The sequence below is a fragment of the Equus caballus genome, chromosome 15 (assembly GCF_041296265.1).
Source record: "Equus caballus isolate H_3958 breed thoroughbred chromosome 15, TB-T2T, whole genome shotgun sequence".
In the NCBI taxonomy this organism is placed as follows: Eukaryota; Metazoa; Chordata; class Mammalia; order Perissodactyla; family Equidae; genus Equus; species Equus caballus.
Genome location: NC_091698.1, coordinates 88,004,194 through 88,018,635, shown reverse-complemented (window position 1 = coordinate 88,018,635; position 14,442 = coordinate 88,004,194). Strand labels below are relative to the sequence as shown.

The 14,442-nt window shown below is 43.6% G+C and overlaps 1 protein-coding gene across 1 annotated transcript in view; it reads left to right on the top strand.

Annotated features, from left to right (window-relative positions):
- Positions 1-2,767: 2,767 nt before the first annotated feature.
- Positions 2,768-14,442, top strand: part of LOC138917613 (uncharacterized) — a 135,691-nt gene continuing 124,016 nt past the window's right edge. Inside the window, exon 1 of the mRNA XM_070234844.1 lies at positions 2,768-2,899. Coding sequence (XP_070090945.1) covers positions 2,768-2,899 — 132 coding nt within the window. The remainder of the gene's footprint in view (positions 2,900-14,442) is intronic.

Here is a 14,442-nt window from a genome sequence, read left to right as displayed (position 1 = left end):
ATCATCCTCATCATCATCATCATCATCATTGTCATCGTTGTCATCATCATGATCAGTCTGCTAATAGAAGAGACTTGTTTTGTCCAATAAAAATCTACGGAAAAATTCCTAAGTGTTATTTTTCTGAAAAATCAGCCTTTACTAAAAAACTTGCTCTGGGCCCGTTGAGGAATATTCCTACATTTCTGAGACACAATCACATTGTTTTCATGATTTTACGGGAAAATCTGGGTGAAAATAAGACTTCTCAAGAATCCCACTCCAGAGGCAAAGACAACTCCAACTTTCGCTATTTGGGACTTGGTGACTCAGCCTCTTCTCTGGGCCACAGGGCCCCTGCCTTGGGGGGGTGTGGGCAGCAGGCGTGGGCTAAGCCAGGGGAGGAGGAATTAGCAAGGTTTTGTTCAGACGCAGCTTTGTCCAATCATTTCTGAATGATGAGGGTGATTCAGATCTAAACAATCTAGTGTCAGTTGGGTTTTAGTTTATGGAGGAAAAGAAAGATGTCATCCATCACCTAGTCATCAGTTATTGATCCGGATGATGGGCCAAGACCCAAGGTAGACGAACAGAGGAGAGGAATATGCAGGCCCAGTCTCAGGAAAACCAAAGAGCAAAGGAGGCTAAGACGAGGGTGCGTGCAAAGTTAGCAGCAAGCCAGCCTGCGTGCTCGAAAAGCCAAATCCTTCAGAAGCCAACATTGCAGGTGCTCGTGGGGAGACAGCGCTGTGCAAGGGTGGGAGGTGAGGGCAAGCTGCAGAGGGAGAAGACCTGGAGTTGAGAGGGTCCTGGAGGACTCAGAGGACAGAGTGGGGCCTGCAGGGAAAGGGCCCGAACAAAGCTCCAAAGCTAGAAGGCAGGAGTATGTTTGGGGAGCAGCGAGGAGACCAGTGTAGGTAAGATGCAGAAAGGAAAGGTGTGGACCCAGGAGGCAGAGCCATGAGATGAGCACAGAAGGGACAGAGAGGAGTAAAACCTGTCCTCAGCGGGATCTAATCTGACTGTCTGTCTTGCCCCCTGTGCCCCCACCAGCAGCCCCTCAATAGGCCTGACTGAACTCTGTCCTGACTCCACATTCACTCTGCAAACACATGGACAAGCTGGCTTCAAATTGTAATGCAGTTACTAGAACTCACACCCTGGCCTCCTTTGCCAAGTTTCGAACCATATAGACATTTTGGGGAAAAGGGAAAGCAGGTTGACAAATTTCGTAGCTCAATCCCCAAAAGAAGCACAAGCCCCACTCTCCCCACTCCAATTCCCCAGGATAATTGATTCTCATAAAGCCATGGCATTTACCGCCCACTATTCGTCTTCACTTTAAAAGATCATAACAGGGGGCTGCCCGGTGGCACAGCAGTTAAGTGTGCACATTCCGCTTTGGCGACCCGGGGTACTCCGGTTCAGATCCAGGGCACAGACATGGCAACGCTTGGTAAGCCATGCTGTGGTAGGCATCCCACATATAAAGTAGAGGAAGATGGGCACAGATGTTAGCTCAGGGCCAGTCTTCTTCAGCAAAAACGGAAGGATTGGCAGCAGATGTTAGCTCAGTGCTAATCTTCCTCAAAAAAATAGATCATAAGGGGCACACAAGTTACAGGGCACAGACCACCTCTGGCTGTACCTGTTTAGTGAAAGGTTGGCACTGAATTAGCAAAAATGTGTTATTTTATTTAAAAACATACCCAAAGGGTGCACTTTCCAGATTCTTGTTTTGAGCATACCTAAAGAGAGACTCAGAAATTAAGATAGGAAATGTGAAAACTTACCCACTTGCCAAAATTCTGTTTGAGTACTCACCAGCTCAACTTTTGGCAAATATTTCTGTTTTAAGTGGGCTGGGCCCATAAGGAAAGCTGAGGGTGGGAAACCGTCCCCCAGAGGGCCTGCAGGTGGCTCCTGTGGCTTGGTGGCAGGGCACACTGTGGCCACATGGAGAGGGGAGAAGGCCTGGCCAGGCTGGGGCTATAGGGACCTGACCCAAAGAAGGTGATGAAAGTCCTATGTCCAAGGGGCTTGTCAATCAATGCCAACATTGACATTATAAAGTGCCATGATTTTTTGGAAATGACATCCAATGTAATTTCACAAATCCAGGTCTTTTTCTTTTCTCTGCATCCCTTCTTCCAGGCCAGACAATAAAGCTTGTTGTCCGGTGGAGGTGGAGGAAGGCTCCAAGAGCAGGGAAGCAGGGTGTGACGTAAAGATGCTCCTAATTGCCTGACAAATGAAGGGGAATGAAGTAGACTGCAGTCCTCCACTGCCAGTGGAGGAGCTGGAAGAGGGAGAAAAACTACCAGTGAAGAGGTCAGACATGAATTTCTGGCTCTCTCTAGTGGTTGAGCCCTCTGCGGGTAGAAGAGAAACCAGTAGAGTCAGCCGGGCAGGTTTGCAGGGGAGTCCCCCACACATAGACGCTTGCTCCCGACTTCCCAGGGCAAATCTCAGGAAAAGCAAAGTGTCCTCAGAAAAACTGTCTGTTAGGCAAGGTGTCTACCCACAGTGCAGGGTGGTCAATTAGAGGTGGCTGAGGAGTTCTCTAGATGGCCCAGGATGGCACTCTCTCCTCATCTCCTGCTCTCCTAGGAGCTTTGCATAAGGAATCGAGAAGCTCCCTCCTACCAATCCTCAGGGTCAATGGCCAGGCTCTGCCTGTGCCAAGAACACAGATGCAAGTCCCCCCAGCAGTGGGCACATCAGTGGTGGAGCTGATGAGGCCAGAGGCTGCCCCAGGACAAGTGGGCAAGGGTGTCAGTGGAGGACGATGCACGGACCAGGCAAGCCCATCAAGGTCCGGAGACGTGAGGATGTCCTGCAGCCAGGCATCCTCCCAGAAAAGCAGGAAGGAGGAAGAAGTGGAGAAGAACTCGCTGGAGGGGGTGTCACAGACCTGAAGGTGAGTGTGTATTTTAATTGATTTACTCCTGGGGCATGGGGAGCGGCGCTCTTTAAACTGGAAGAAACAATGCTGCCATCAATGGTCAAGGTTAAAGACTGTTCTTGGAGGTGGTGCTGATGGTTGTATTTATGCTTTTGTTAGCATTGCTGTTTTTGCTGCCACTGGCAAGAAAGCAAGATGAGACCAGTTCTGAAAAATGTTTTAAAAGCTACATTTTCCTGCACAGACTAATATTTGCCAGTTACATTTCAGCCCTTCCTCCACCTGATGCAGGCTCAGCGAGCCGAGGAGTTGAAAGAAAGATTTCTTGGACTCTCAAGGTCTGGGGATAGTGCTCCTTTATTCAGAGAATAGCATGGGGACAGGACCCATGGGCAGCGAAGAGCTGCAATGGGTGGAGGGTAGGGCTAAATTTATAAGGCATAGGTATGTGAGTTCTTTTTTACTAGACAAAGGAAAGATCATGTAAAAAAGTCATTAAAATGGTACCCGTGCAGGTGGGGTCTGGTTATTGGGTGGTCAGAAACTTTGGATACGGATCAGATCTGATCAGGTCAGGACAACCTATGCTTCCTAGAGGATGATACAGATCAGTAAGTAGGGCAGGACGCCTCGGGCTTTTCTCCCTGGAGCAGCCTTGATCCACATCACACCTACAGTGTCTAAAGGGCCTTTATGAATGAGCACACACAGCAGCAGCAATCCTGGCTTGTAGCATTTGGCAAAGTCTATTGGGTGGCAGCAACTTTGTCCCACTGGAGGTCCAGCTGTGTTGAAGGAGGACTCTACAATCAGCCATGGGCACAAGGACAGGGCCCAGCCCTTTGAAGAGTGGCCTGCAAGGGCCAGGAAGGATGTCTAGAACCAGCCAAGTGTTCAGTTCAATGAGAAATGAAGTTCTAGGCAGGACAAGTAGGACAGATCCCAGCTTATGGTGTGGAGACTTGCTCAAGTTTCCCTGGGAAAACAGCAACTCAGGCGGTCGTCCTAGACTGGACATTCACAGCAAGAATAACTTCAGCAGCCACCCACTGCAATAGCACCCACCCACCTCACCAGGCTGGACTCCCAGGGATGCGAAGCCTGCTAATTCCCCAAAGACACCAGCCCTCCGTGCTCTCCCACTTCCGCAATCTCCCACAGACACGCTGAGATGAGATAATGGATTCAAAAGCACGTCGAAAACTGCAAAGTGCTATACAAAAGCTGGCATAATTATTAATATTAGCAGTGGGTTTTTTTTTTTCTTTTCAAGAGAGAGATGCCAGCAGTTGTGCGTTGATAAATCATAAAAAGCCTTCCTGCCTGAGCCTTCTTCCCGTCTCTCTCTCTTTGGCCTTGAACTATTCAGTCCTACCAAATGAATCCTTTTGATGGAGATGTTGTTCATTATAGCAGATAAAGAGCTCGTACCTGTCTCTGCCATGGTCACAGGAGGCCCTTGTCAGTACCTGCCTGTGGAACTGAGCAGAACTGGAAGAGACGCCATCCTTATGCTGATACGAACGAGACTCAGTGAGCAATGTGACCAAGCACTTGAGGAGACTGCAGCTTGTCGTTTGTCTGTGAACCTCATGCCCGGAGCCTTTTCAGGTTTCCAGAGGGCAGAATCCACTTCTTCTGCATCTCTCAAACCTGCCAGAGTCGCTCCAGAGGCTCCAGACTTGTTGGGTGAAGGAGTGCTTGACTGATCTGTTAGTGACGGCTCCATTGACGATATGCTCGTCAAAATCCATAAATCAGTGCCTGGGCCCAAAGACCGGACGTTGTAGATAAGATGCTTGACTAAGGGGCAGGAGGCCTGAGTTCTGGTTCCTAATGGCCACAAGTTTCACGTTTGGCTTTGGAGAAGTCCCCTCCCTTCTTTGGACTTCAATTTCTTCATCTGTAAATTTGAGAAAGTGAATAAAAAAATTTTGAGTGTGTGAACCCACATTCTATGATTTCTTCTATACCCCTGCTCACCTGGGCAATGCAAAAAAGACAAAACCAGGCAAAATAATCTTCAAAAATTTAGCAAAAAGAGCAGACCTATTCTTAATGAGATTCCAATGAGTTTAAGACTGGTTTTTATTAGATTTTGCAATTATTTAATGCTATTGGAATATTGTTTGTGGAATGATTTAAAAATGTGAATAAAATGTAAGTAAATGGTTTCTTTAAATCTGAGTCTGAAGGGGTGATAGAGCCACCAGGAGGACCCAGAACGTGGTCCAGCAGGGGAGTCCCGGGGAAGGCAGGAAAACGGTTCCAGAGCTGCAAGGACTGCCCCATGAGGCTTGCCAGATGCAGCTTCCAGAATGAGAACAAAGAACAAGTGATGAATCTCAGCCCTGTGAACTCTGACTACAGCCAACACTTGTGTCTCTCTAACTTCAGCGGAATTCAAATTTTCAAAGAATTACAGCACAGTTAACTCTGAAATCATACTCAGCATAGCTTAACTTTGAATCTTTGATGATTGGCAATGTCCTGCCTCAACTTTAAATTTTTGTGGCACACGTAAATTTACACACGCACACACACACTTCTCCCTCCCACCTCTGGCAACCATTGGAAGTTTTGCTTTTAATGATGTGGAGAAATAATGAAAGCACTGGACTTGAGCTGCTGCCCAGACTGTGCCATGAGAAGCCAGAGCACAATGTCTGGAACGTGGTGGGTGCTCAATTCCACAAGCGTTGGTAATGATGTGATGATGATAAGATGATGATGATGATAACGATGGCTGTGATCACGACAATGACAGGAAAAGTAGAGAGAACAGGTAACAGAGACCCATCCCAGACTAGAAGTCAGTGAGCCCTTCCTGGAGGAAGTGACATCTTGGCCAAGCAAAGAGGACAAAAGGGTTCCCACTTCCACCTGCACGCAGACCAGTGTGGCTGTGGATTGGATGGCGGTGGAAATTGCCATGGGTCTAATTCAAATTTTGTGACCGGGTGCTCCTCCTAGCAACCGTCTCTATCCAAGCTTCGGACTTCACCCCTTCTTGTCTAGTTTCTAACCTCGCCTCACCTTTCCGACCTCACTCACTCAGCAGTGCTGAGTGTGTGCTCCCCAGACGGTGCTTTTAAAAATAAATCTTTGGTGTGAGTTTGTTTCCTGGGCATCAGTCTCTTTCTCTACTAACAACTCATTTAATCACAAACAATCCTATGACATTAGTAGCATCAGCATCCTCACTGAACACGTAAAAAGGTTGGGGCTGGCATGAACTGGATGACCAAGTGCTCTTTCAAAGAAGAAACTGGGGCACAGGAAGGCAGAGCACCTCACCCATGTTCGTATAACCTGGAGTAAGTTGTAGGCTGAGGTATGAACCCTATTCTGTCTGTCTCCTAAGTCTGTACGTTACAATAGTGTCTCATTCTCAACACGCTTTATTCCAAGGATTGGAGGCTGTCTTGCCCACAGAGCTGTGAGCTCTACAAGGTCAGAGACCTCGCCTGTTTGGTTCACTGCTGAATCCCTTAGCACAGTACTTGGCTAGGGTGTCGAGCAGCATCTCACTAAATATTTATTGAGTGAATGAATGAATGAATGAATTCTGTCTACCTCTGAAAGTGATAAAGGAAACAGAGGTAAATGTGTTTCAGTGGGGCTTCAATTATATACATACTAAAGAAAAAGATGTTTGAAGTACAGTTTTTAGTAACTCAATTAGTTGGGATCTAAACAGGAAAGCAGCAAGCCCTCCAAGTAGTCACACACAGGGTGTTCAATAGTGCTTATCGGTTTTCCACTTGATAACAGAGGCTGGGAAGATGGCAGGGGATGGTGAGATGAGTGCAGCAGGAAAATACTGCCACCCTTCAGCTGGTGGGGCAAAGTAAAGCCACAGCTGGGGTCACCCCTCAGATGCTGAAAATCACAGTGAGCCCATCTGTGAGGGGCTGGAGTCGTGGTACTTCTGTCAAGGGATCAATCAACCCAAGGCAAAGAGGAAGGGAAAGGAATATGCTGGTTTCTCCCTTTTTCTTGCCCTCACTCTCCCTCCAGTGTTGCTTGTTAGCCAAACTCAACCAGGAGCTGGCTGGCAGGGGAGCCTGGAAGAGCAGCCAGGTCATGTCAACATCCCATGATACAGAGCTGAGCAAGGGAAGGGAGGAAGCAGGCTCAGGACTGATTCTAAGCTGAAGATTTTAGAATTATCACTGGGCTAAGGAGGGGTCGATCTTTTTCAGACATTTCTTACAAGATGGCATATTTGGGAAGAACAGGAAAGAGACAGTTTGAAAAAGATTGAGAAGCAACCTCCTCCAGATTTGAAATTCCTGGCTGAGAGGGTTGCATGACACAGTTGCGAAAGGCTGGGCACAGTGTGAGCTGTTTTCTCTCATTCTGCCATTCACACTGGGATGTGGCTACCTGAGAAGCCCACCACCCACGGTGTCTGCCTGTTCAGGAACACAGCACCAGCCTAGGCCATTCAGTTCCCATGCCGCAGACAGAACTGGCCCCACAGCCACGAGACTGGCTGACTTAGGGCAGTGAGTTCTGCAGCCTGAGTGACGATCCATTGCTCAGAGCTGTCTAAGCGTCTCATTGTTCCACCAAGGATTCCTCAGACCAAGGCACAGAAGACAGAATGACCATCAGAGCTAGAAGGACCCCATGAACTTGCCTGGTCCTATCCCACTCCCCACCCCTGCCTCATATTCCAAATGAAGAAACTAAGGGCCAGGGGTTGAAAGAGGCTTGACCATGGTCATATTGCTTTGTAACAGCAGAGTCAGAATATCAGGTAGGGGTTCCCAGAGGGATGAAAAGAGGCATGATGTGTGTGTGTGTATGTTTGAAATGGAATGCCTCACAACTGTATAAAGTGAAAGATGGTGAAGTTTATTTCATAGAGAGTCAATGTTATGGTACACAGAGTGATCTGATTGAGAATGATCATACTTGGCACATTAATCTCAATTTTAAAATACTTACCAAATAGTTAATACTTACAAATTATATTCAACAGAGCTTAATAATTTATTGTTGTTGGTGTTGAAGATGCCAGAAGACCTTGCCAGCCCTCAGTTGGGAATGCCTCAGAAGATGCAGGAGATAGAGCTAAATGTGCAATGCCCTCAGGACATGTGCTGAAAACCACTTTTAAAAATAAATCTCTGGAGACTTTGGCTTCTGTCTTTGACAGAGGAGCTTGTGTCAGGTTAACCGTCCTGCTGAGAGCAACTATAAAAGCTAAATATATTGCAGAAAACAGCTGTTACGAGTCATTGGAGAGTAACAAAGGCAGCCAGGACTTTAGGGGCCAAGATTCTGGAGAAAAGGGAAATGCAGTGAGTAAACGTAATTTTCCCTCATGTTTTCCCTTCAGGGCGTTTGCCGCTTCTCAAGGGGTGTCACTGAGAGAGAGAAGGAACATTGGTCTCGAACCACAGCGGCTTGCTGGTCTGAGAAGACAGAAATTGGAGCTCAAAGCCGTCAAGGCAGCCAGAGCACAGGGAGCCCTTATCCTGGGGAGAGGGCCCATGTAGAAACAAGCCCAGAATTCCGCATTTGATTTCCACTCAAGGAATTTTCTCATTGCTAAGCTTCCCATGAGATAGGCAAGAGGCCAAGAAACCAAGCAGTAAACAGCTTCTAAAAGGCTTGGAAACCAGTCAGAGTTTGAGCTAGTCTTGAAGGGAGAAAAAATATTAAAGTTCAGGGCTCACCGAGGAGGAGATGTTTTGGTAAATAACCTAGATTTTCACTGAGACAGCTGCAGGATTATACACTAAGAGAAAAGACAAGCCAGACAGAGACCAGCCCTCCCAGGGCTTAAAATCCAGTCTCAAAATATCTCAATTCTTGATAGGATCAAGGTGATCTGCCCACTCTTTAACTGCCTACTAGGAAAAAAAAATCCTCTCTGAAGGAAAGCAACATCATCCAGAGCCTTAGCAATTTATCATTTGTGATATCCAGTATTCAATCAAAAATTACCCAGCGTGCCAGGAAACACTAGATAAAATCAAGCTAAAAAAAACCAAAGAAACAGAGACTTTAGAAAGAAACATATAGGTGATCCAGATACTGTAGTTATCAAATAAAGGCTTTATAAACCTAGGATTAATATATTCAAACAAATAGATGAAAAGAAAGAAAACTGGAATCTATTTCGAAAGAAACAAGCAGAAATTCCAGAACTGAGAAATGCTATAACTGAAATTAAGGATTCAATAAATAGGTTATAGATAGCCTTAACAGCAAATTAGACACAGCAGAAAAGAGGATTAGTAAATTGGAAAATAGTTCAGTAGAAAAATAAGCAAATTGAAGCAAAAGAAAAAAAGACAAAACACACACATATTATATACAGAAAAAGCGAGGGAAACAGAGAAAGAGAGGAGAGCGTGAGACACAGTGAAAAGAACCAACGTGTGTGGAATTTGAATCCCAGAAGAAGAGAAGGGAGGAGGTGGACCAGAATCAGTATTTGAAGAGATAAAGATCAAGAATGACATCAATATGCAGATTCAAGGAGCTCTAACAAAAACTCAAACACATGAAAACAAAGAAAACTACATAAAGCCCCATTACAGTAAAGCTTCAAAAAACCAAAGACCAAAAGAAAAATCTTTAAATAGCCAGAGGAGGAAAAAAGACAAATTAGGAGTGACAATAAGACCTACTCAACACGAACAATAGAAGCCAGAAGACAATAGAATGACAAAGCTAAAATGCTAGGGGGAAAAAATAACTGCTAGTCTAGAATTCTATGTCCGGTGGAAATCCTTTAAAAATTGAAGACAAACAAAAATTTCAAGCAAATAAAAATTATGAAAATGTATTATCAACAGATACACATTACAAGAAATAGTAAAGGAAACCATTCAGACAAAATGATCCCCGTTGGAAGAACAGTAACGCCAAAAGCAATAGAGAGCACCAGAAATGATAAATATAAGAGCAAATCAAAATCAGTACTGACTATTTAAAACAGTAAAAGTAGTAATGTCTTGTGGGATTCCAATGCATAGAAAAATAAAACACATGACTGACTAGCATGAAAGGAAGAAGAGAGTCGGGAAATGGAATTCAACTGTTGTAAGGCCCATGTATTGTCCAGGCAGTAGTGTAACTATTAACTGAAGAGTAGATTCTGTGAAGGCATACAGTAAATCTCTAGCAGAGTTTGGAAAACTATCACCCCTGTCCCAGTGCAGCCCACAGACTATTTTGTCCAGCTTGGGAGCTAAGAATGGTTTTGCATTTAAAGAATCATTGAAGAAGAAGGAGAAGGGGGAGGAGGGAGTCGGAGACTGTATGTGACTCTCAACAACAAAAATATTTACTATCTGTCCTTTTACAGAAAAGTATGCCAACCTCTGCTGTACGGTAACACTAAACACATAATAAAAGAATTCATAACTAACAAGCTATTAGAGGGAAGAAATAGAATAATGAAAACCATTTTTCTTAAAAGGAGGCAGCAAAAGAGAAAAAGAAAACAAAAGCCAGACAGGACAAATATAAAACAAATAATAAGATGATAGAATTAACGCCAAAAAACCAGGAATTTCTTTAATTTAAGTGGGGTCAATAGTCCAATTAAAATTAAAAGATCATCAGACTGGAAAAACAATTCAAAACAACAAGACCCAACTATGTGTTGTTTACAACAGACAGACACATAAAGGGTGAAAGCAAAGGGGTAGAAGACAATATGCCCTGAAAACACTCATCAAAAGAAAGCTGGCTTAGCCATAGCGATAGCAGACAGGGCCAGACCTTACGGCTAGAAATATTCCCAGAGGTAAAGTGGAGCATTTCCCAGTGGCAAAAATCCAATTCAGCAGGAAGATTTAATCATCTGAAATTTGTACACACCTAAAAACAAAACCTAAAACATAGAAAGCAAAAACTGACAGAACTGAAAGGAAAAACAAATAAATCCAGTATCATAGTTGAAGATTTCAAATACATCTTTCAACACCTGATAGAATAATCAGACAATAAATCAGTAAAAATACAGGAGACTTGAGCAACCTGATAAACAGACTTGACCTTGTTGGCTTATATAGAACACTGAACCCAACAACAGCAGGATTACATTATTTTCAAGTGCGTATGGGACATTTAACAAAATAAACTATATTCTGAGTCATGAGGCAGATTTCAATAAACTGCAAAGGGATGAAACTAAACATAGTATGTCCTCTAACTAGAGTGGAAAAATCCTAGAAATCAGTATAAAACGCTTAAAACCCTCAAATGTTCGAAAATTACTGAGTAACACTTCTAAATAACCCATGCTTCAAAACTAAATCAGAAATTAGAAATTTCCACAGAAATTAAAAATATTCTGAACTGAATAATAATAAAAAACCAACACATTAAAAATTTGTAGCAGAGAGCTTAAACTCAACTTAAAGGGAAATTTTTATACCCTTAAATGCATATTTTAGAAAAAAAGAATGGAAGAAAATCAGTGATCTAAAAACAATTTCAAGGAGTTAGGGAAAAAAACATCAAATTTAAGGCAAATAAATTAGGAGGAAAGAAATAATACAGATATAAGCCCAAAAAAATGATATAAAAATATAGGTTAGAGAAAAATCAACTAAGCCAAGAATTGGTTCTTTGAAAAGACTAACAAAATTTTAAAATCCCTAGAAAGAGTGATCAAGAAAAAAGAAGGGACAAACTACTAATATGAGTAATAAAAAAAAGGTGTCATCGCTAGAAATTCATGTAAACATCAAAGGAGCAATGAGAAGGTGTTATGAATAACTTTGTACCAATAAATTTGACAATTTAGATGAAATAGACAAATTCTTTTTAAAAAATCACAACCTGAAAATATTGACACAAGAAGAATTAGAAAGTCTTAATCATCCTATCTACCAAAGTTAAACATTGCATTCCCATGATCCATAAATTCTACTGCGATAAAAATGCCCGATAGGTTCACAAAAAGACATATAAGGAATGTTCATAGGAAGACTATTCCTAGTAGATACAAACTGGAAGCTACCCAAACGTCCATCAATAGTAGAAACGTTAACCATATCATGGAACAGTCATACTAGAATACTACATACAACAATGTAAAAACTGAACTACTGCTATAGGCAACAACACGGATGATTTCACAGACACTAAGGTTAAGCGAAAAAAGTCAGATGCAAAAAACACATGCTGTGTGATTCCATTTACATGGCAACACTAACCTACTTTGATAGAAGGCAGACGTTGATTACTTATTGAAGGTGATGACTGGAGGGGCATTCGGGAGGCCTTGGGAGTGCAGGCAATGTTCTCTGTCTTGATAAGAATATGTCCACCACAGAAAATTTATCAGGATGTACCTTTGAGGTTGTACACTTCTCAGAATGTATGATAACTTAATTTTTTAACTTACAAATAAATACTAAATAAGTCTCTGATGCAAGTTTGTGTCTGGGCGTCTCTTTCTCAGGAAGAGTAGACAGCAGTGCAGCAGTTGAGCCCTTTATGCTCTTACGAGTAGAATTTGAGAGCATTGTAAGACCTTCCAATCTAGGAGCATGCTTTTCCTATACCTTTATCGCAGGAATGATTCTCTTTCTGCCTGGGAACACACAATTCCCTATATTTGATGGATCTACAGCAGACGGAGGACAGAGCGTGAGGTTAGAAGGAAAGGCATTGCACCCCACCCAATAAGCCCTGGCCGAGGGACCAGCCTGTGCAAGCAATGGCATAGCTGGCAGAGGAGCCAGCAGCAGATTCTGAACTTTCTGACCACTGGGTTTTCTAAAATGGGTGTAGAGGGGACTGGCCACTTCTGCAAAGGGATGGGATTCACCAGACAAGGTCTTCCACAAAACAGTAAATTCTGGGCTGGAAGGACATCCTGACTGGAAACAAATTAAAAAGGTGAAAGGTAAAGCTGTTTTTGCCATGGTAACTAAGGTTTGCCCATTCCTACATTTACTTCGTTGACTGAAGTGGTTTTGTGGGTGTAAGTGATTTTCAAAGAGCAAATTAAAAAGACTTTTTATAAGTCCCAATAGACAATAACATAGTATCAGCTAATGGCACTTGCCATCTCTAAAATAATTACTGTTGTAACAATCTGTTTATTAATGAAGTGATCTGCAAAATGGATAATGGTTTCTTAAGATTTCAGGCACTGGGATTCTTCCTTCCACTTCATTTTGCTTTTTTTGCAAAAATATACCGTGAAGGAACTTAAAATTTGCTGACAGATTTTAAGTACAACAATCTCAGAAATGCATGTTCAAGTAGGTTGAACAAACACATATTTCTTACATTGTGTCCTTAAATTATTCCCTCTGGTGATGGAAATGTTCTAAAATAGGTTGTGGTAATGGTTGCACATCTCTGTAAATTTACTAAAATTGATTGAGTTGCACACTTTAAATGGGTAAATGTTATGGTCTGTAAATTAGAACTCAATGAAGCTGTTTTGGAAAAAAAAAAAAAGGACAAAACTCAATTGAACATTTAAAAAATTATTTCCTCTGTTTCCCCCCTCTTGTCACAGGAATGTTGAGGGTTGAGAAGGAAGTATTCTAGGGAAATATGGAAACTACACAAAAGCTAGATGCAAGCATGGGAAAAAGAAGATGCAAGAGTCCTAGTGGATCACAAGCTGAACAATGAACACAAGTCAGCATCAGAATGTTATTTTTGAGAAATGAAGTCCCCTATTGGGAAATGTTCTCAAAGTGGCAACTTTCACGCTGTAACACCAGAGTTCTGGCAGAAAGAACTCTTGCCATCCTGCTGCTTCTTTTTATGTTTATTAATTACCATCTTACTTAGACCTTATATTGTCTAGTAAAGGTTCATATCCACAGATATGTGGAGTCTGACTTCTCCAAGGGCAGGAATTGTGTTGTTTTGCTCTTTGCACCCAGGGTCAGTGAAAACCCCCAGCCAGCGTCTGGCATAACATAGGCGCTTGGTAAAGACAGTTTCTGTCCCTCCCACCCCAGTGCCTGGCATAAACAACGTATTCAAAATGTTAGTTTCCTTCCCATCCAGACTCTCAGGCACTCAGTCAACACCACCCTTGTAACACAGGCTTGATGAAAGCTGCCATGGCACTGCCGCGTGAACCATCTAGAAACCACGGGAAGGTCAGCTGGGTCGCAGCAGGTGAATAGGAGCTGAACTCAGTGGACTCGAGGCCCTACCCGTCCTCTCCAGCATCACAGTCAGTTCCTGGCCTCCACCCCCAGCCAAGCCCTTCCTGCGCCCTGTGGACTCTCTTGCTGGCTAATACTTCCTGCTGTCATCAATGACCTCCCCCTGCATGCTCTCTCCAGCTGGGCTGTGTTCAGTCCACATCCAGCTCAGCTTCCACCCAGGGCCCAGCCCAGCATGGCTGAGCACGCATGGTGAGAACTGGGCTGCAGATGGAGGGCAGATGATGGTGACGTACCGTGGTTCCGAATGGTCAAGGCGGAGCGCGCTGGAAGGAGGACCAGAGAAAAGACGTGACATGCTCATTGTCCCCGAGCAGTAGCTAGTGGCAGGACTAGAACCCAGGGCCCTCAACTTTGGGCCCAGTCTCTGCCACAAGGTGG